Below are 20,289 nucleotides of genomic sequence, written 5' to 3'. Positions count from 1 at the left end.
AGCAATATTCTCACTCTGAGTCATCTCAGAATCCACATGAGAATCCATACTGAGAGAGACCATATCCCTACACTGAACACAGACACTTTACCACCTATATCATCTCAACACTGGCATGAGAATTCCTTCTGGAGAGAAACTATTCACTCTGTTTCATTTAAATGCATATGAGAACTCTTACAGAGAGAAAGAAACCATTTACTTGCCTCATATGTCAAAGAAGCTTTGCCCTTTCAAGATACCCTGAATCCACATGAGAATCCTACAAGAGAGAACCATTCATTTGCCCTTTATGTCCAAGAAGTTTTTCATTTGAAAGTCTCACACACTCAAAGTATGAAATCATCAGAGAAGCCATTCATTTGTTCTGAATGTCCAAAAGTTATACACTTTTTGAATAGCCTGAATTACACATGGAAATTCACACTGTGAGGCTTTTCACCAGCACTGAATGTCAAAAGGTTTTATCATTCTCCCTCTCGAAGTACATATGAGAACCCATACTGGAGAGAAGCAGCCATTCACTTATGCCAAAGGAGTTTCTCTCCATCCCATGTTCTCAAAAGGCACATGAAAACTCATACTAGATAGAAATTATTTATATGCACTGAGTGTCCAAGCAACTACCAATAGAAGCACCTCAAATGCAAATGCAGATCATATAAGAAAAAAGCCATTCTTCTTGTAAATAGATTTATAATACCTATGAAGGAAGATGCTGTTCATTTGATTGTCAAAATTAGAGTAAGTCTGGAATATGTGGTAAAGGCCGAAGCTGGTTGAATTGTCAGTCAACTCTGGCCCGAATAAATGTGTTGATTCCAAACAGAATCCAAGGATGCTGTTTTTTTTTCTTTGGAGACAAATTGTGTCCAAATGATCATTACTAGATATGTTTTTCCAGAGAATGCTTATTTTAGAGTTAAAAAGCACATATGTACTGTTAAATATAAATTATTAGAATTTCTATTGTATGTTTATTATCAATGGTGCTATTCAGAAGATGTTTTTCCTCAGATTTTATTTTTTCTGAGCATTCCAAACGAAGGAAAATTTCATCAGATCCCAAGTAGGATTCGGTATTGCACATAGAACATCCTGCGAAAATGGCAGCTGAAAAATAATCATTATCATTGTTGTTAATCAGAGAAGAGAAGGAGAATTTGGATATGTGACATACTGAACACAGATGAAGGCTCTTATTTGCAGATCCCAGATAGAAGTCAAAGCAGAACCAGAATTTTTCAATTACAAGAATTTGATGTGAACTGGTTATCCAATCTATTATGCGAGGACAGCTCTCTGCTGTGATGAAGAAAGCAGGAAAGAAGATTTGTATTGCAGAAGGAAATAGACATTTGGGTAGAAATAGAAGTATTTTTCAAAGAGAAGCAAATACGCTAGGAAACAAATAAGATGTGCTGAATGCCAAAGGACATTTTCGTGACATTAGTAACCTGAAACCCCACATGAGAACTCATACAGGAGAGAAACCTTATAGGATGCTCTGTATGCCAAAAGTTTTTCTTTCTCAGCCATCTCAAAACACACATGAGAACTCATACAGGAGAAACCATTCACTTGCTTTGTATGTCAAATGAGTTTTTCTCGTCAGGTTAGTCTCAAAAGACACTGATAACTCACAGGAGAAACCATTCACTTGCTCTATATATTAAATTTTTCTATCTCAGGTTGGTCTCAAAAGAGACTATAACCCATACAGGAGAAACCATTCACTTGCTCTCTGTATATCAAAGACGTTCTATCTCAGGTTAGTCTCAAAGCACACATGAGAACTCATACTGGAGAGAAACCTTATAGTTGCTCTGTATGTCAAAGAAGTTTTTCTGAAACAAGTGATCTGAAAAAACATATGAGAACTCATACAGGAGAGAAACCATATACTTGCTCCATATGTCAAAGAAGTTTTTCCCTTCAAAGTCATCTCAAAACACACATGAGAACACATACAAGGGAAAACCATTAATTTTCTCTTGTATGTCAAAGCAGTTTTTCTGAATCATGCAATCTCAAAAACACATGAGAACTAATATGAGAGAAACTGCCTATTGCTCTTTATATCAAAGAAGTTTTTCTTGGTTCAAGTCACTTCAAAACACACAAGAATTCATATTAGACAGAAACTGTATACTTGATCTTTTCCCAAGTAGTTTTTCTAATTCTGAAATTCTCAAAGTACACAGTGGAAATCATTGTAGAGAGGACATTCTCTGGTCCTGATGTAAAAAATATTAGACAATTTCAAATACGCTGAGATTACATATGAAAATTCATAGTACAGTTGACCCCCGGGATTCACTGGGGATAGGGACCACAACCAACCGCGAATCACTAAAATCTACGAATACTTGACACCCCTCTAGAAATGCTTATAACTGCCTATTTTAATAGTTCACAGAACAAAATCCCCCCTTATAACTGCCTGTTTTAATAGTTTTATCATAAAAAAATATACTGTATTTAGTTTTAAAAGTATGAATATACAGTAATTAGTGAATATTTCTCTTTGAAAAATTCTGCAAATAGGTGAATTTTCTGGCAATGATGTGGATATGATGTCTTCCACAGAAAATCGCACTGGTAAATCTACAAAATCTTGAACCACACATAGGCAGGGGTCCACCGTATTGGAGAGGCCAATCGTATGTGCGTTTCATGATTCGTGGACTCACCTGTTCGCGGATTTCTCTGTGGAACATATATATACATTATTCGCTGAAAATTCATCATTCATGTGTATATTTCACTGAGAAATATTCCCTAATTACTGTATTTTCATCTCATTTTCATGACTAAATGCACTTTTTGTGATAAAACTATTAATATACTCAGGTACCCAGGTAGTGCTCGAGTTATGATAATTCGCCTTACGATAATTCGATTTTGCAATGAGGTAAGCAGTTAATACTGATACAACAGTATTTATAAAATATTTTAAAAATTTCACGTAAGAGCAGCGTACAATCAGCAAGTGAGAGACCAAATTACAATAGACCAACTTTTTCCTCCATCTCTTTATCCTATATTGTAGTTAAAAAAAGTAAAAGAGAATGATAAAAGTATTGTTAATAATGTTATACACTTGCATAAATGTACAGCCATAAACAAACTGGAACGAGAAACTGTTGTTTTGCTTATAACTGAAAATCAGATAGCAACAGCTGCTTCTTTGTTACCAACCATCGCATAGTAAACCATTATCGTAGTTATAGTACAAATGACGTTAAGTAGAATGGGACTGATATATTTGTACATTATACCCTGATTCGGTATGGATAAAAGATTGGCAGGAAAATATACTGCTAAATCTTGTTGAAAGCAGTGTAGCTTAGCTGAGAAAGCAATGTTCAAGCTAAGCACGACTATAAATTATCGTGGCATCGGCAACATGATGAAACTCAACCATAATTAAAATTGGAGAGAAAGATAATAATCAAAATTACTGGGCATGAAAGAACACATTATCAGTTATTTTTACGCTTCGATAAATGATAAATACTTTAAAGCTCATATTACATGAATCAATTGAAAATAGCTAACTTAATCTCGCATTTTTTTTTTTACATGAAACAAATGTCTCCCAAAACGGTCATCTGTTAACGAAAATAGCTAAATTAAGTTCACAACGAGACATATTTAAGTTATATTTCGACTTAATGCACTTCGTATAATGGAAAATAACCTTGCCCCATATAAATAAAGTAGCTAGAGATTCATGTACGCTAACTAGAAGCAAAAAGTGCTCTGAAGTGAGCAACATGTGAAATAAACTTACAGCGAATTCCATTTCAAACCAAACATTGATCTCTAAGGATCACAATTTATAATACAAATCAATATAAGAATATATACAATATAAAAATGTAAAACAAGCACGCTGGGTGTTAAAGATTGATACAATGAGTTAAGGCATAACATTTTAAAAGATCCATGAAAAGCTGCATATTCATTATGTTGATGATTGTACAGTACATGTGAATATAGAGTACAGTATAATGTAGGTTAGACTACTGTATATGTATACGATATACCATATTGTAGGGTAAGCCACCTTATTTGTTATCCACCCTCTTTGTATTGAATTATCATAAGTCACTCTGCATGAACCTCCAGGATTAGCTGATATTAATAATTAGTATACCGTGTATGTATAGAGTATACTTATAGTGTAGGCTAGGCTACATATACAGTATGTATACATGGTACTGAATACCCTAGTGTAGGCTAGGGTGTATTCGAGATACGTTTTTTCCAATAAACAATGGTTATTTTGGAACCTAACCCCATCATAAGTAGGATAATACCTGTATAAGTATTTTTAGTCTTTTTTATGTGTGTTTGAACTATCAAAGTAGGCAGTTCTAAGTGTTTTCAGAAGGGTTCTAAGTATTCGTGGATTTTAGCTATTCATGCGGGGGTTGGTGTGATGCATCCCCGTGAATATGGGGGTTTACTGTATACCTTTTTGTCCTCAAAAACCTTAAGGAGAACCCATATTGGAGAGAAGCCATTCACGTTCCATGAATGCCAAAGGAATTATTTTGAATCGTGTCTTAAAAGGTGTGTGAAGATTTAAACAGAAAGAAGTCATATATATTGTATGTGCACTTGGTTCCCAAGAAGTTTTTTTTTTCATTAGATCCATCACAGAGTGAATGTGTTAACTCGGAAGAAAGATGTCATTCTTTCATACAGTGTTAAAATAGTATTCTCTTGCAGATTCATGACATGAGAACTCATAGGAGGACAGATATTGTCTTACACTGTAAAAGTATTTCCTTTGTCTTATAATCCCAAATCATTGGGTGGCTCTGAATGCCAAAATAGGGGTAGCTTTTTATATAAGCAACTACCAAGTAGCATTGCTATAGTTTTAATATTAACTGGCAGCCAGAATCTTTTAAATTCATGGTAGCGCTACTTTGTTTTGGTTAGGTGACTGACCCTGCCCAATGTCAGGGTAAGAGAGGAACTAGTCCAGCAGAAAGAGCTCAGTATGTTTCTGCCGGTTGATAGCTGTACTTCAGTCCTTAGCAGCATTGCATTTTTGGATTTCATTTCTCAGTTGGTCATAGTATACAACTGGTGAAGTATTCACTTTATGTAGCCTTTCGGCATATTTAGACAGTGTCTGGTTCATTTCAGACCCAGCTACTGAATTTGACTACAGTAATTTTGATCTTAGACATTCTAAGCTTTGTTGACTTTTGAATTTGTTGACCATGTCTGATTCTGGTTCCCAAGGTTTTTGGCATGGTAACAAGCACATTAGGATAACTAAAGCCTGTTATGACCCGGCATAATTTCAGCACATCTTAGGATAAATTTGTTCCTCGCCAGACTTCAATTTGTAAATGAATGTGAAATACTGATGTCAAATGTAAAACTTAGTCATTTATCAAAACTGGACAGAAACAAAAAGAGAAAGCTGTTGCTAGAGCCAATAGTAAAAAGGCATCGTTAGCTAGTCAGGTTCCTAAGTTTGTGTCTGAGAATGTTTCTCACCTTTATTCCCTCCTAATCCCAGTTCTCATCCTGTTCCACTATCTCCTCTCCTCATCCCCTTACTCCCAGTCCCGCACCACGCTTTTCAGCCTTGAGTCAAGAGTTAATAAGAAATTTGAGTGTTCTAGTGAATATCATGGAACAGATAGGCACTACAGTGAAATTCTTTTTATGCAGTGTAAAAGTACAGGAAGGTCAGGGAGGAGGTGGAATGCCTGTCCCACCGATTCCCTGTAGGCAAAGGTCCCTGGCAAACTCCCCTAAACCTGGGAGGAGCCAGATTGGTAGCCCAAAGGAGGTCGGTGTGGTCTGCCCACAGGCAGTCGCCCCGCAGTTGGTCCTGTTGCCACTTCCCAGGTCACGACAGAGCACCACTGCAAAGGCATCTCTATGGAAATGAGTCATCTTTCTTCTAGTCTTTCTTCAAGTGAGTCAAGTCCCAGACACCAATGGCGATTTAAAGAAGAAACTCATCCTTTGAAGAGACATGCTACTGATGTGTCTCTTTCTTCTGCAGTTCTAACAAAGAAGCCCAAGGAAACTTCTAGCAAAGCTGTCTTGCAGCTTTGGGGACAGTTCTGAACCTTTCTCCCAGGATCACATGGAGTTAGAGGGACAGCTGTCAACAGTTAAACGTCTAGTCCCTTCTCGCAAGCGCTCTTCTTCGGCTAGGATCGTGGACGAGCCCCCATCAGTGGCGCCACAGCGTTCTCCTGGAATTAGGAAAGTAACTGAGCAACCTTTAGCGCCTGAGCTTCCTGCTCCCACTAAGATTATTGACTTGGGACTCCCTCGTGCTTCTGAGCGCCCGTTAGCTTCTGTTCCCACTGAGCCCGAATCTGTTGTGTCCACGTTAAGACCTTTGGCGCCAGAGCATCTGTTGGTGCCAGAACACCCATCAGCGCCAGAGCGCCCACTGGAGCCAGAGCACCCAGTGGTGCCAGAGCTCTCCTTGACTTCGGAACGTCTTTTATTAGAATGTCTGGTTCTTTCCTAGCGCCCTTTGGCGCCCAAGCCTTTGTCTGTGCATGGCCACCAGTTGGCTCCTGAGCTTGTTTTGTCTTCTAAGTGCCTTATGTCTGCAGAGCCTACCCAGGCTCCTGTGCTCCCTGTTGCTTCTTTGTCTAAGCTCCTGACACCACCTGTTTTGGGGGTTTTCGATCCAGCCACTTCCCAGCTGCCCCTTCATCCTCAGTGTCTGGCTTCGGCTCAACAAGCTCCCACAGTAGTGGACCCTTCCTTTCTGTCCATTCAGCAGCAGTTAGATAATATTTTGGGGTTAATTAAGAAACCCACTTCAACACCTCAACCTCTTGCGGAGATGTCCCCATTTCTTCAGAGGAGGAAGAAGAAGTAGACCCTGTAACTCTGCCAACTGCTTATGCTTCGTTGCTAAGGTTTTTGTTGGCAACATATCCTAATTTCTTGTCACCTGCAGCTCCGGCTATCCTAATTTCTTCTTGCCTGCAGCTCTGGCTTCCCCAGCGTCTACATATTTAATGGACAACCAGGAAGTTAATTCCTTGAGACTTCCTAAGATGGTACTTTCGTCTTCTCTGCCAAGAAGGCCTTCAAAGGAGATATCTGTCTTACGCACATGGAGAGGCCCCGTCCCTGGGAGCTTCTGCCTCCTAACCGGGGGAAATTCTCCGGTCTGATAGACTCTTCCCGGAGGTCGGCTTTCAATTTTGTGAGGCTCCTGTTCTCAACTTTGGAGCTAGACCATTTGATCAAATACCTGTTTAAAGTTTTTGAGGTGCTTGCTTCTTTAGATTGGGCAGTGGGTGCCCATGCCATAAGACCAAGGATTGTCTCATGTCCCGAGGACTACACCTCCTCAGATATTTTGGGTGTTATCTCTTGTCTCGACATGTGTATATATGACGGATCTTCTGAGCTGGCTTCCTTTTGCTATAAATATTTTAAAGAAAAGGAGCTGTGGTGTTCTTATACCACTATAGGTGTGACCCTTTCACAGAAGTCTGCTCTTCTTTATTCCCCTCCTGATAAACATTTGTCCCCACAGGCTACAGTTCTTCAGATTTCTTCTGACCTTCAGAAGAAATCAACTCGGACCTCCTTGCTCAGTCTGCGAAGCGCCCTAGAGAAACTCGAACATTCTCCTCTAGAACGGTTTCCCCTTATGTGGTAGGGGCAGGCAAAGAGGCTTTCCCAGACTGCATGCTAATGCCTGGTTCGCCTCTCGAACAGTCAAGAAATCCTCCTCTAAAGTTCCCTTACGTAAGTGAGACCCGTCTCTCTGTATGCCAGTAGGAGTATGTCTTTCGGGCCTTGGCAATGATGGGAAGCGAGAAGAGCAGAAATCTGGATTGTGAAGTTTTGAGGAGGGATATCATCCTCGCTCATACGGAAGTCTCCTCGACCAGTTCGCCGTCATATTGACTACCCATCCAGTAGGCTCCAAGAGTTTTCTGCCCTCTCCCAGAAGCGTCTTTCCTCTCGAGAAAGAAGCCATTGAAGTGGTCGAGGATACCAGCTCTGGGGTTCTACAACTGTTATTCATAGTCCCTGCTGCTCTGTGAGGCTGGAGGCCAGTCCTGATGTGAAGCCCCCGAATTTGTTTGTCCAGAAACCAAATTCAAAATGGAATGAGCCAGTCTGTCCCATCATCCATTCGTCAGGGTGATTGGATGATTTCAGTGGACATGAGGGAAGCATACTTCCATGTTCCAGTTCATCAGGACTCTAGGAAGTTTTAAAGGTTCGTTTTCAATAACAGGGTGTATCAGTTCAGAACCCTTTGCTTCAGCCTAGCCATGGCTCCCCAGGTTTTCACGCGAGTCTTTAACTCCCTTAGCGAAATGGTTAAATCTGTGGGGTCAGATTTCACTCTCTATCTGGACGCATTGGTCATTCATTCTCGGTCGAAAATAGTATGTACAGAGGACCTGCAAAAGATCTTTCCTCTAGCTCCAGAGTTGCCTGTTGATAAATTCTTTCAGGAGTCATAGCTGACCCCTTTCTCAGGAGATAAAGTATTATTTGGGATGAGGATAAATCCTAACTTTTTGGGCTTTTCCTCTCCCCAGAGGATAGAAGCCTGCCTTCTCAGAAAGTGGAAAATTTTCCCCTCAGTCTAGCCTGCAAACAACTGATGAGCCTTCTAGGACCTCTCTTCTGTAGAGCAATTCGTGTCTCTGGGAAAACTGTACATGAGGAACTTTCAATTTTATCTATGAGCCAATTGGAGCAGGAAGAAGTTTCTGGACACTTGTTTTCCCAGTAACTCAGGAAATCAAACAGGACCTGCTGTGGTGGAAATCAAGGGACAGACTGTCTCAAGGGAAGTCTCTCTCCTTCCTCTGAGCCCGGAGCTAGCATTTGGCTCAGACACTTCAGACTCAGTTGGGAAGCTCTCCTGGGAGATAGGGAGGTCTCCGGATTTTGGATTCCAGAACAGAGCAAATGGCACATCAACGTAAAGGAGTTGAAAGCATTTCACTGGGAATTACAAGAGTTTGCTCTGGAAGTGTTCGGAAAGACAGTGACGATCCATTCGGACAATACCAAGACCCTGTCTTACATCAAGAAGCAAGGGAGGGACACACACTTTTACCCTTTGCAAGGCAGTAAGAGCTTTTCTCTTGAGGGCGTATCGAGGCCAGATGAAGGTCCTAACCAGCTTATTCAAGGAAATTAAATGTTGTAGCAGACCTAACCTGGCCACCAAACAAGTGCTCCCTACAGAGTGGACCTTGGATCCTAATGTGCCTAAACTTTGAAACTGTGGGAAAGCCAGTTCTGGATCTGTTCGCAACCTGCAAAGAACTTTCATCTTCCTCTGCATTGTTCGCTGGCCCCAGATCTGCAAGCATGGGCGACGGATGCAATGCTCTTGTCAAGCAATCGAATCATCAAAATGTAACAATGACTCTAATAGCCCATTTGGCCAACTCCAGGAGTGGTTCCCAGACTTGTTAGAGTTTTTGACAGATCTTTCCAAGGCTGTTGCCTCAGAAACTAATTTACTCAAACAACCGCATTTTCAGACAGTTCCAATTCGCTGTCCAGAAACTGGTGCAGTCGAAGGATTGTCAGCTACACGAGTTGCTCAATGCAGACGCGCCTAGTCCTCAGTAGTAGTGTTTATCAAGCCAAGTGGACAATCTTCCATTCATGGTGCCGACTGCATAACATCTCATCTTCTAAGACAAGTGTAGCTGAAATTGGAGATTTCTTGCCTTATTTAAGATCTTCTAGGGGGCTATCTTCCTCAACTATTAAGGGTTACAGAGCAATGTTGAGCTCTGTATTGAGACACAGGGGAGTGGATCTATCCTCTAATAAGGATTTGTCCCATCTTATAAAGTCGTTTGATACGACCAAATGTAAGGAAGAGAAATTAGTAGCTTGGAACATGGCCATGGTCTTAAAATGGTTGTCAGACCCCTGTTTTGAACCTCTGAGTGCAATCTCTATGAGATATTTAACAAGGAAGACTGTTTCTGGTAACATTGGCTACATCTAAGCATGTTAGCGAGTTGCAAGCATTAGATAAGAGAATTGGTTTCTCCCAGGGTAATGCTATTTGTTCGTTTACTCTTGGGTTTTTAGCGAAGAATGAGACCCCTTCCAATCTGTGGCCTCGTTCCTTCTCTATCAAAAGTCTGGTAGATGTCTTAGGGCCTGAGGAAGAGGAAAGGACCCTTTGCCCTGTAAGGGCACTTAAATTCTACTTGCAAAGAACTGAAAAGATTCATGGTGCATCGAGCAACCTTTGGTGCTCAGTGAAAAATCCTTTGTGTCCTCTCTCGAAAAATGCCCTGGCATTTTTTCTTAAGGATCTTATCCTGGAGGCTCATTTGCAGTTTAAGATTGATGACTTGCCTTTAGTGAAAGTGAAAGCACATGAAGTGAGAGCGGTAGCCACGTCCATGGCTTTTAAACATAATTTGTTGCTTTCCTCAATTATCCAGACAACATATTGGAAGTGTAGGTCATTATTTGCCTCTCATTACTTGAATAAGTCAAACTATATAAGAGAATTGTAGTACTCTGGGTCCATTTTTCAGTTGCTGGAATGGTGATGGGAGAGGGAGGAAGTATCCCTCTCTTTTTCTTGCCTTAAAATAAGGGCGTTGAGCTGTAGGGGAGCCTGGGGAGACTATGTACGTGGAGTTCCCTCCAGTTTGTTTTTTCTGTTGGGAAGTGGTTTTTAATTCACGGTCTAGGCGACTACGTTGATTACTCTGGTTGTTTTTATGTGTATGGTACTGAGCCCAGGGCAGGGGCAACTTTTTAATTCTTTATCTGCAATTGGAAAACTCCTTTGCAGTAAAGAATCCCACTAAGTAGCAGGCTCTTCCTGGCTATATTGCCACGCTGCTACTGGTTGAGATGAGCGCCAACCAGAGGCAGAACTCTCCTGTAGCGGCTCTCTCGCCAGGTAAGGAACTAGCAAACATTTTACCAATGTTAGCATTTCTTCTATTCTCATTTCATTACAATTATTAATGTGTTAGAATAGATAGGGCTATGCATCCCACCTCCTTCATTGTGGGATTCAGCTATGTAATTACTTGGTAAGTTGCTTATATAAAAATGACATTTTTATAATAAAATAAAATTTTATATATACTGTACTTACCAAGTAATTACATGATGAGAGCCCTCCCTCCTCCCCTCGCATGGATAGGAAGGCATAAACATATTGAGCTCATTTTGCTGAACTAGTTCCTCTATTACCCTGAAAGTGGGTGGGTTATTGCTCCAACCAAACAGCAGTGCTACTGCACTCTCAAAATTCTAGGTGCCTACAATAGAAACTACACAGCTGTGTAATTTGGTAAGTATATATACATTTTTTTTATTACAAAATGTAACTTGGCACAAATGTAAAGCAAAGTCATTCATCAGAGATGATGTTCAGTTGCACTGATAGGTATGTTAATTTTTTTGCACCTCAGAGTAAGTTGTACTGATGTGAGATAATTAGCTGTGAACTTATATGCAAAATCTATAAAAGGCAACTTAAGGAGTATAAAAGGAAAACCATATTTATATTTTTAGGGTCCTGTTAGTTTTTACTGAGAAGTTATTCTGATTCTGCGTTATAGACAGTGTTGTTGAGAGCATTTTTTTTCACTGGTGATATTTCATTTTATTCAAGAGTATTCCAAATTGAAGAAAATTACATCAGATTCTCACTAGAATTGAGTTTTGTACTTAGAATATCCTGTGAAAATGGAAGCTGAAAATTCATTATCATTGCTGTTAATCAAAGAAGAGGAGAATTTGGAGGAGGATCTTACTGAAAACACAGATGAAGGCTCTTTCTTTGCAGATCCCTATTAGAAGTCAAGGCAGAACCAGAATATTGTGACCATAGTGAATTTGTTGTGAAATGGTTGTACAACCTTTATACAAAGGTAAAATAAATATTTTTTTTTTTGACATTTGTACTATTGAACACTCTGTTCAGCAGTAGGTTAAGAAATGTTCTGGTGTCTACTTCTACTATTCTTGGTTCCCATGTACTTTTGTATGATTTCTAAATTAAGAATTGTTTGTCATTATTTTGACACTAATTTTCTTCCTTTTGTTATCCAGCACATGCATATGTAACTTGTATATGAATAGGTTTGAATATTTCCAAGGAAATGTCATGCATTGTGGAAATAAAAGAAGATTTATTTTTTCATTAAACAATAAAAATTAGGCAGTTTTATTTGATTACTTGATATGTTCTCTGTGTTAATATTCTGCAAAGATTGTGATACAGCATTAGTAAATCCTAATGCTTTGTGTTGTACCACCGGACACAGTGGGGATTGACTAAACTCTTTACATAAGGAGTATGCTTCATCTCAGTTCAAAATGGCCGTTTAACTTTCAAACAAGGTGGTTAGGTAGTTAACTACCGTCCAACTGGCAGGAGTCCCGCCTGCCCTAACGTGGTAAGCATCCACATTACTAGCTGCAAAGTGATGAGAAGCTGTTCACTCATAGTCCTGGGGCCCAAATGGAAAACCCCACCATATTTTGAAATTGGTAGCACCTCTACAGAAAAGGTTTGACACTTTTATATGGAAGGAATGGACCCTAAGAAGTAAATTCAAGGGGGATGTGGTCATCTGCAGCGGCAGCATCAGGGAAATATGAGCGCTTTTCGTATCATGCAATACTCTTGTCCTGCAAATGTGCTGAATGGTGAGACTTCAAACAACTTTCACATTCATATAATTTTAATCTTTTTTGCATCCTAAACGTTATAATTTACATTTAATAATTATAAATATTTTCTCTGCTTAATTACTGTAATTGTTTAATTATATCAGTGGCACCTCCAGCAGTTGAGAAAATGGTGAACTTAGGGATAATACAGTATTGTGCAACTGTAAAATACGTAATGCAGTGTTATCTTTAACCTTCGGTATACCTTGCTTATTTTGTGTGTGTGTATTTTGAGAACTTCAAGAATCAATTTTTTGACGTAATGTTACAAATTGATTTGTGAGGCTGGAGATCTTTGTGGACAGAAAAAATGCTGCCATCGCAATTGAATACCAGTGAGGCAGGTGCCAATTTTATCATTGCTAGGAATGAGGTTGAATTAAAAAGCATTAAAGTGTTTTGTAGCATTAGTAATAGTAGTAGTAGTAGTAGTATGAATGATGGAATTGCAGCTTGGTTATGATTTGCTGTGATGGTGGTGATATAATCTTTATTTTCATTTTAGGTACTAACAATCGAGAAGCATCAAGATGGGTGAGGATTCTAACCCTCCTGCCCAAGAAGTCTCGCCTGACTACTGACTGGTCCAAGTGTGTAGTCTGTCAAAGATCAGTACAGGAAAACTTGACAACCGCAACTTCTGATGGACTGAAGCAATTTCATGAGGTATCCCTTTCAAGGAAAGACCATGTTTATCAGCGAGTTGCAGCCCTTGGACACTGATGATTAATAGCTCTGCTCATGGTATAGCTATCATCCACTGGTGTTATCAGAGATACACTAGCAGAGCAAATGTGGAACCTTTTGAAGTACTGGTTAACTCATCTAAAGATGTGAGAAACCAAGTACCTCGACTGAAACGGGTTCTTGTTCGAGCTCTGAGTCACGTCAACATGTCAGCCTGTTAGGTGGGAGTTATGTATAGTATGCCAGACAGTCTATCATAGAAAGGACAAAAGTCTGTCAGATTTTAACATTCAAAGGTCAAGAAACACTGGTTGGTGCCGCTGAAGCTAGGCAAGATGACACTCTTTTAAAGAGAAAAGCTGGCATGGATGGAATTGCATATGAAGCAAAATACCACAAAGACTGCCATGCTAGTTATACCAGCAAGAGCAATATAAAGGCAAAATTTTTATTGCCTGCTTGATAAGGGCGAAGAGTGTGTGTGTACAACGTGTTTCTCAGAAATGCTTGCAGAAATAGAGAATGACCTAATCAACAGAAAAGCATTCAGCATGTCTTATCTAACACACCGATTAAGAGATATTTTGACAGACAAAATTCCCAATAGTGAGAATAACAGGTGAAAACTGAAGGAAGACTACAAAACCATTTTGGTGAGCGAACTGTTTTTCAGCAAACCTGAGCTTGTGTATAGCAGTGCTGCATCCTTGGAAGATGTAATCAACATAGCTTCCGAGTTGCGTTCAAAACCACAGTGTGAAGAAGAAAATCTTTTCTCAGTCCCTGATGATAAAGATGACTATTCCCCAGTATTGTCGCTGTTTCATGCAGCACAGGTCCTCCATTCTGAACTCAAAGTATGTGAGGGACTGGATATCAATCCAGTTGATGATTCAACTCTCAGTTTGGAAAAAGCAATGAACTTAGTTCCTTGACAATATGTACAGGTTCCTGAAACGGGTTTACCAAGGAGATACTGGTAACAAAGCTATTGAAGACGGGCAGTACTTTAGTACCAGCTGCAATAGGACACTTCACAGACAGATATTATTGATGGGCCAAGACTTCATTCATAGTATCGGGTGTTGGTGCAAAGCATACGCCTAAAAACATGTCGCACTTGCAATGTCCATATGACATGACAGGATCAAACAAGTTGTAACACTGGTGCATAGATTCAGTGCACTGTGTCAGCAGAGGATTTAGGAGAGAATTGACACTGCTATTGCAATGTACCACGAAAAGCTGTAGGAGACAGCATGATCATTTCATCAAATATACAACATGGTGGTTTTGTTCAGTTTGCAGCTGATAACAGTGATATAAATGAAGAGACTTTGGATGGCAAGCTCACAACTCACGCCACGACTATGGTAGTATATCAGCATCAGACTCCTCTAGTTCCTGAAGGTATATTTGGCAAAGTCAGGACCCAGGGTCAGCAAAGAAAGCAGCACCTCGAAGATGATCACTTGAAACATGTCAAAATATTCTGGAGTACAATCCTCACAGCAAACGCCCAACCCCAGATTTTGTGGGTAAAGTAAAGTATGATTGGTACACTGATACCAAGGCCTGCCAAGAAGCTGCCAACATAGATCTGTGAGATTTTTTCCAACCAAGCTATTTGAAGTCGAGTTTGAAAAGGCAACTTCTCAGCAGATACCAGGATGGACTGCATTTAATGTGATGATTTCAACTATCATACCTGCATTAACATCCACTGGGTACTGTCCTATGCTGCCTGCATCACCTACTGAGTGGAGGATAGTTTTCACCGTGATGAAAAATGTCTCTAAGATGTCTAAATTACTTGGTCAAGATTCCAGTATCCTGACGTTTGATGAGGCTATCTACTAAAAAGACAGTCTTGCGTATCGGGGGTTTCCACATAGCACAGACATTTCTTGCAGTGATTGGAAAGAAATACGAAGACAGTGACCTGGAAGACATCTTCATACAATCGCAAGTGTATGGTAGCAGCACAACAAGTAATCTGTTGAAAGAAAAATCATACAATCGTGAAGTGAGAGCCACAAACTTATAATGGAGGCTCTGTCTGACTTCTAGGCTGGCAGGCATTCAAAGCAAGTGGGCACAAGACAAGGTGTGGTGGTAGATTATGATGTAGACTTCATCAATAGCAAGTTCCTGATGTCTAAATGCAGTCAGACAATAATCCCATGCCTTATGGAAGTTTCTTTTCTGGAGCCTCAAAGAATGTGATATGCACTGCAAAAGATTCTGCAATGTTGGAAGAGCAAATATTTTGAATTCATGGTGATACCAATTTTCGCAATGTATGTTTGTTATTAATGAAAAATAATGTGTATTTGTCATCACATGTATTAAGTATATAGCAGTATTTTTGTGTCATTTTTATACCGGGTAAAGTACTGAACTAGTTGTTGGATCATGCCCGCAAAATGTGGAAGAATGTGTTAGTTCTGTCCATAGCAAGTGGTTTATGTTGGCATTAACAGTCCAAATATAGAGACAGTGAGAGTTCATCAAGATTTTAAAAGCTGAGTTCAGCATTCAGTGGATGTTCAACTCTGCCTGACACATTGCTTCTGGCCATGAATTAGAAGATAGGAGCAACGGATCAACTGATGAAAACTTCGTGATCGCGATATCTCGTGTTCAGGAGACGAGGTCTACATGCTGGTCAGGCCAACGGCGTCATTATAGGTTTTACCTTCGCACCAAAATAACGCACTATACTAACAAGTGAATGTGCATTGATGTGTTCTCGCGCTTTATTAAAAGAGGAAACTAAGAATGTTCATTCACTCTTGAAATTATACACCATGTTATCGCCTTTGTTAAAATAAGTCTCCGTTACCGTGAGATGGCTTCCCAATTGCTATAGAAATGAGTAGGTCCATTTACAAACAATTGTCTCTTTTTCAGATAACACTATCCATGTTTTCGTACTGCAGTGAACCTCTCTTTCCTTTATATTTTGGCTGGTTATGCATTTTTGCCTTGTTTACATGTATTTTTTATGCAACCATGAACCAGGATTTAACAAGAACTGTGTTTCTCTCGACAAGAATTCTGGTTAACCCAGAGGACATTGGATATTGTATGTAATACTCAGACTATGACATTTATGCTTAGAGTGATCAAGTCCATTTTACTGATATATGATTGGCGACAGGAATTCCTGTCACTGGTGATTTTTGGTCTGGGAATTTGATTCGATTGATTTAAATAGTTACTCCTCTAATTTTGTGCCTCAGCCAATGATTATAACTTAGCTTTAAGTGTTGCTTGGTTACTCAATACTTGGGCAAAGCATGCATGCTGGAATCTCCAGATGAACTGCTTTATATCTCTGCATTTTAATTCATGATGCTCATCTTGTCTGATGCAATGTTATAGAGAGAGAGAGAGAGAGAGAGAGAGAGAGAGAGAGAGAGAGCAGGTGAGATGTGTCTGCTTGGCCTTGACGCTGGCTAACGCACTTCGAGATACCGGGTAGAGTCTAAACGACCCTAGAGGCTGTAAGACATGCCATCATCTGGGTGACACGATTGTATTTTGCATGCCTTTGCAAACCTTTTAAATTTGTTCTCACGGATGAGGTCAACATGAATAGGGTACTCCATAAAAGTAAATACAAAGGGTAATCATAAATGATAACATTGCTAAGAGTATAATTTGATATCTGTCTGTATGAATCAAACATTTGAATATGCAATGTGATCATCCAGTAGGTTAAGGAAGTGCTCAACACCTTCAGCTCCCATGTGCACGTGGGTAAAAACTTGATAAAATCTGAGCTAACACTTTTTTCAACAAGGCAAACAATTTAGCTTAAGATATTGATATTTTTGCACAAAAAGATTTCATCTTGATTTATTTGCTTAGTTTTACTATTAGCAGTCTCTAAACAAATAAAGGTACATCTTAATTTTTTTCAGTGCACAGAATCTTGTTTTTCAAAAAGAGGTACAAAGCCTGGCTTGCCATGCCTGCCATACCTTAGAAGTCTACATGCACCCTAAATAAGCTACCAAGGGACACATCTACCAGACTAGCATAGCTGCTCCTGTAGGGCGCGGGAATGCAAACGCACTATCCGTGTTGGGCCAGGGGCTCCAGGACTCTCACTTCCTGCCCTGCTTGCTGTTTCACTTTATTTTTCCCCAGTGGGGTCTTTCTGTGTTCATGATTTATTGCTTTGATTGTTTGTGTGTTTGATATAATAGTGTCGTGTAAACCCATGAATCATCCAAGCCTGAGCGGAAGAGCAGTGCCCAGCATTTATGCCCAGGCACTGCTTCTAAACCATCCCCACCACCACTACTCCCATTGGTGTTGACTGTCTCCTGCACTAGCTGCAGAGGTATGACTGTGTAACCAAGACTCTGGTGTGACAAGTATCAGTTCTGGTCTCTCAGCAGTGGATTAAGTTTTTTGCAGAGGAGGAAATGCAAGAAGAAGGCTTCCAGGGTGTTGTCCGGGGTAATACACCCAATGACACTGTTGGCTACAACCATTCCTCTCCTCTTTCCTCCTGCGAAGTTTCGCTCTGTTGTCACTGCACGTGGAGCACCCCCTTCAAGGGCTTTTGCTTGTCGCTGGGGCGGGAAGCCAGCGCTGGGGGTGCACAGGACAACCTCTGCTCATGGTCTCCATTCATTCTGTGGGGAGGTATCCCCTTGGAGTGGGAGAGTACACCCTAACTCCAACTTTTGCCTCAGAAGAGACTGAGGAAATCCAGGAGATGTGGCTGTCTCTGGGCCTCTCAGGTGTTCCCTTTGTGCTGGGCTTACTGAGCCACCTGAGATGTTCTCTTGCCCTTGTACTTAAGGCTTCTGCATTCTCTTCTGAAAAGTTTTCTGATTATTCTGTCTACATTACACTTCAGAAACTGAATTGGAGTATAAAAAATGAATTGAACCAATAGATGAGCTTCCTTTGGAAAATTATTATCTTATGCCTGCTTTTGCATTCCATCAATGCCTTCTGATTACAATGGCTAAGGAAGCGATGTTCGTAAACGTAATCAGCTGGTTTTGGTCTTCCAGCTGTTTGCCTGATTTGCAATTGCCAATCGAAACTTATGGTAGCTTCAGTCATAGTTCAGCTGAAGGGGAGTGGAGCCTATCTAAATACCATTTTGCTCAAGAAAACGGCAAAAAGAAAAACCAATATGAATAATCAGACAAATCATACACTGACAAACACACAAAATAAGAATAATAATAAAACATCAAGCAATGGTAAAAACAAAAATTCAGTCACACAAACCCAAACTTCTAAATGCCACCACACTCCCCCTTATTAAAATAAAGGAAATCTTATTTCCTTTTCAAAATCTCTTTCTCACTACCCATTCTTACTCCAGAACTGGCCCTTGACTTTGCGTCCATGGCCTCTCATTCACCACCTCTTCTTTAACCACTTCTGCTCCAACTGCATTAGACTCACCCAGCCTTGGCTCTGAACCATTCACACCTCAACCTCATTCAAACTCTGGAGACTTCTAAGTCTGCTTCAACCTCACTACAGGCGAAATGGCTTCTATCATCTTTTCTATATTCTCAACGCCCTGCTAGGCTCCAACTCATGCTATCCAAAATTCCCACCACACTCCTCAGTACTGCCACAGAGCCACTGTCAAACTACATCGACGGGTAATGAGGGTTAACAGTGCATGATTTATTGTAAGATACATCCATTCACAGCTCACTGTGGATCTACGGCCTCACGACGTCATATTACTGTACCGCTTATGGAACGTAATTGTTTTAGGATCCTTCTGTGATTTTCTTGGATCCAGCATCGGTGACTTTAATTTACTCTATATAAATATCAAAACTACGAACTTAGGTACCAAATAAAACTTAAGCAAAAATTAGGTAGGCTATAAAATATACACTTCTGCCAACTTTCACCTTTATCCGATGCTTGGTAAAAGGTTGTTGCCGAAAACTGTTTCATCAGCTCTGAATCCCTAGTAGCTAGCTCTTGAAACCAGTCTGTTTCACTGCTCCTCACTTCTTATATATATATATATATATATATATATATATATATATATATATATATATATATATATATATATACAATGTATGTTCAATAAGTAATGAGAAATGTCAGGCGAGATACTAAATATGATTTGATCAAAAGTGTTATCATGGTGAAGTACATACATATATATTCTATAAAATGACAAACTGGCAACTTTCATATTTGTAGGTCTGAGGCAGCGGGTGTGAACGTGGTGGAACCAGTCTGATCCGGTTTGCTGATCTGTGAACACTTGCCTTCAAAATGCAGGGAAACATGGAGCAATGTTAGCTTAACAAATTTGTGGCAAGAAACTTAAGAAATCCAAACAAGAAGCTTATGGAATGTTAAAGGAGGCTCATGGGATGAAATAGATGAGCCAAGATAGCTACAGTAGTTTATCAGATTACCCACGAATAGCTAATGAGGGATGAATCTAGATCCAGAATCAAAAGCAACCATATGAGGGAAACATTAGAAAAAGAGCAAAAGCATGGCAGGACGCCATTGAATATCTGTGAGGATGCTGTCTTAGTTGTTAAGGCTAGTATTGGCACAGTTGAGACAGTTCTGACCAAAGATCTGAGTCTACAAAGTCTGTGCTGTTCGTGCCAAAGATCCTCCACAGACTCAGAGGCAGTTTCTGTGTGGAATGTTGCACTGACATTATCGAAACAGATAGGAGGCCGGATTCAGGTTTCCTGGAATAAAGTAGTGCACTGGCACGGAGTTGGGTGTTCACCTACGACCCTGAGAGCAAACATCAGAGTGCTCAGGAAGGACGCCACCTCCCAGACCAAAAAGGCAAAGATGAGCAGGTCGCAAGAGAAGGCCATGGTTATTCCTTTCTTTGACTCC

General features: G+C 40.1%; 1 protein-coding gene across 1 annotated transcript in view; it reads right to left on the bottom strand.

Annotated features, from left to right (window-relative positions):
- LOC136849330 (long-chain fatty acid transport protein 4-like) overlaps positions 1-20,289 on the bottom strand; it is a 431,083-nt gene that overhangs the window by 125,921 nt on the left and 284,873 nt on the right. The window contains exon 11 of the mRNA XM_067122690.1: positions 9,807-9,820. Coding sequence (XP_066978791.1) covers positions 9,807-9,820 — 14 coding nt within the window. The remainder of the gene's footprint in view (positions 1-9,806; positions 9,821-20,289) is intronic.

The sequence above is a fragment of the Macrobrachium rosenbergii genome, chromosome 20 (assembly GCF_040412425.1).
Source record: "Macrobrachium rosenbergii isolate ZJJX-2024 chromosome 20, ASM4041242v1, whole genome shotgun sequence".
Taxonomy (NCBI): domain Eukaryota; kingdom Metazoa; phylum Arthropoda; class Malacostraca; order Decapoda; family Palaemonidae; genus Macrobrachium; species Macrobrachium rosenbergii.
This window is presented reverse-complemented; position numbering and strand designations above follow the sequence as displayed.